General features: G+C 43.9%; 1 protein-coding gene across 1 annotated transcript; it reads left to right on the top strand.

Moving 5' to 3' along the window:
* Positions 1–308: 308 nt before the first annotated feature.
* Positions 309–1,879, top strand: LOC115675237 (UDP-glycosyltransferase 73D1-like). Its single transcript, XM_030597834.2, has one exon. It carries the CDS (start codon positions 404–406, stop codon positions 1,877–1,879), a length of 1,476 nt encoding a protein of 491 aa, XP_030453694.1. The 5' UTR covers positions 309–403.
* The last annotated feature ends 936 nt before the right edge of the window (positions 1,880–2,815 follow it).

Below are 2,815 nucleotides of genomic sequence, written 5' to 3'. Positions count from 1 at the left end.
GACATTGTGTCAGGACAAACGAGCTTCAGCTTCCCTGCGCTCATATCTTTGGTTGTTGATTAAAAAGTGAACAATTGCAGTTGTTTCAGATCTGAGTATTAATTAAATCGAGCAAAGTACAGCCTTTGACTTCTTTCGTGAATGGTTCAAAGTCAAAACCACTCATTTGAAAATTCTGAGACAAATCTCAGTCGGCGAAGGCCTTTTTCTAGGCGGCACCAGCCAAGGAGGATCAGCTGAAACCTGTATGTGTATATATAGCATGGAGTTCAACCAAACCATCATCATACTTTTGAAACTTCCACATCAATCTGTCTTTGAAGTCCTAGTAGTGTAAACAAATTCCTCCCCCAGTGTGCCTCCTGCCGCATTCCCTGAATTGATCAAACAGCTTCGTTCCATCATGTCTTCGCCTTTGCAATCTGTTCACATCGTGTTCATTCCGCTCCTGGCGCAAGGTCACATGATTCCTATGGTGGACATGGCGCGGATTTTCGCTTTAAGGGGAGCAATTGCTACTATATACACGACCCCTGTCAATGCCCTCAGGGTCAGAACAACCATCGATCGATCCAGCAAACTCGGAATGCCAATCCGGCTCGTAGAAATCCCTTTCCCGTGTGAAGAAGTGGGGCTCCCTATCGGTTTCGAGAATCTTGATATCCTCCCATCACCAGAGCTATTGACCAAGTTCTATAGTGCACTTGGAAAATTGCAAGAACCAATTGAGAAGCACCTTCGAGAACAAACTCCTGCTCCTAGCTGCATAATATCGGACAAATACATATTTTGGTCATCCGAAACTGCTAAAAAATTCGGAGTTCCAAGATTTATTTTTCATGCAATGTGTTGCTTCTCCGTGTTGAGCGCTCATAACTTGAAGCAATTCAATTGCTCAGATTCGATTACTTCTGACATGGAACCGTTTGAGGTGCCGGGGATGCCAAAGGGGTTCAAGATAACAAAAGCACAGCTTCCGGGAAATTCCGTGTGTCGACAGGATTTCGAGGTCTTCCGTGGGAAGATACAGGAGGCTGAAATGGCAGCTCAAGGGGTCGTGGTCAATAGCTTTGATGAGCTGGAGCACGGATGCATCGAGGCATACCAAAAGGCGATTGGGAAAAGAATTTGGAGCATCGGACCCGTTTCTTTGTGCAACAAAGATGAGTCAGACATGTTTCAGAGAGGAAACAAAGCCTCCGGCGATTCAGAAAAATGCATGGCGTGGCTTGATTCAATGAGGCCAAGATCAGTGATTTACGCCTGCCTAGGAAGTCTATGCCGTTTAGTTCCGTCGCAACTGATGGAGCTAGGGAGGGGCTTAGGAGCATCACAACAGCCTTTTGTTTGGGTGATCAAAAGGGAAGAGGGAGATTCGGAATTAGAGAACTGGTTAATGGAAGAAAGATTTGAGGAAAAGGTTAAAGGAAGAGGGATTGTGATAAGAGGGTGGGCTCCTCAGGTCGCCATGTTATCTCACCCAGCAATTGGAGGATTCTTAACGCACTGCGGTTGGAACTCGACCTTAGAAGGCGTGTGCTCAGCGCTGCCGATGATAACTTGGCCTCTATTCTCTGAGCAGTTCGTGAATGAGGTGCTCGTGGTGGACATACTGAAGATCGGAGTTCGAGTGGGCGTGAAGGTGCCGGTGAGATGGGGGGAGGAAAGGAAGGTTGGTATCTTGGTGAAGGCAGATGAGATCGTCAGGGCTATTAATGCGCTGGTGTCTGAGGATGAAGAAGGAGAAGAGAGAAGGAAGAGAGCAGCTGAACTTGGGGAGAAGGCAAGACAAGCAATGCAGGAGGGAGGGTCTTCTCACTCCAATATGTCGCGAGTGTTGCAGTATATTATGGCAGGACCAACCCAGGAAGCTGTTTGATGCATCATATTGTTCATGTGATTCCTCCGTACTTGACTGTTGTGTTTCAATCGTGGATTGAATAAGAAGTGCATTCAACTGAATGCACCGAATACAATATGTAGTGCTTCCTCCATACTTGACTGTTGTGTTTCAAAATAGCCACCGTGCCGCAAGAAACTTGTATTGCAAATGACTCGACTTTTATCATGTCCATCGATGGGCAGGCATAAGATTTAGATGATCGCAGTTTCGGTCGAACTTCAACATAGAGTTTTCTAAAATATAATATGCTCACTGCCTTCTAATTTGGAAAAAATTATCAAAAAGTCGTAAACCTATTGCACTTTTACCAATTCAGTCCCAAACCTTTTAATTTTTCCAATTGAATCCTGAACATTTTTACATTTTGCCAATTGTGTCCTTGATGCGAGAGCATCCAATTCTATGGGACATTTCTTAAGTTCCGATTTGATTCCATCAACACAAGTGACGATTATCCAAGCCAAAATTAACTTTGGTTATAATTTGCTTCGATGGGTCCAAAAATCAAGTTACCGAGATACCGATAATACTTGCTGATTTCAAAGTTAATCAACAACTTATTAGTAAGAGGCTGTTCTGTTGCGACCTTCCCGAAGGTGAACCACCAGGGGATGGCTAATAGATTTATTAAACATGAACGAGTTTCTCTCACGAGGCAATCACTCGCGTTTAGCACAGGCTTTCCCAAGCCCATCCGACCGCAACTTGGTACTCAATTCACCATGTGATTAAACTTACCTTTTTTTGAGCTGTCACTAATCGATTATGGGTCGATTAGACACCCAAGTAAAATATGGGAGTAAAGTTTACTTTTGCGAATAAGAGATTCATGAATTTGGAAACTTGGTTTAAGTTAGATTAATCTAACACCCTTTCGGTATCTTTTCTCTTTATTCCGAAAATGTTTTGCAT

This window comes from Syzygium oleosum, unplaced genomic scaffold (assembly GCF_021117445.2).
Source record: "Syzygium oleosum isolate NSW1041296 unplaced genomic scaffold, Sole_v2.1 Sole_v2.28, whole genome shotgun sequence".
In the NCBI taxonomy this organism is placed as follows: domain Eukaryota; kingdom Viridiplantae; phylum Streptophyta; class Magnoliopsida; order Myrtales; family Myrtaceae; genus Syzygium; species Syzygium oleosum.
This window is presented reverse-complemented; position numbering and strand designations above follow the sequence as displayed.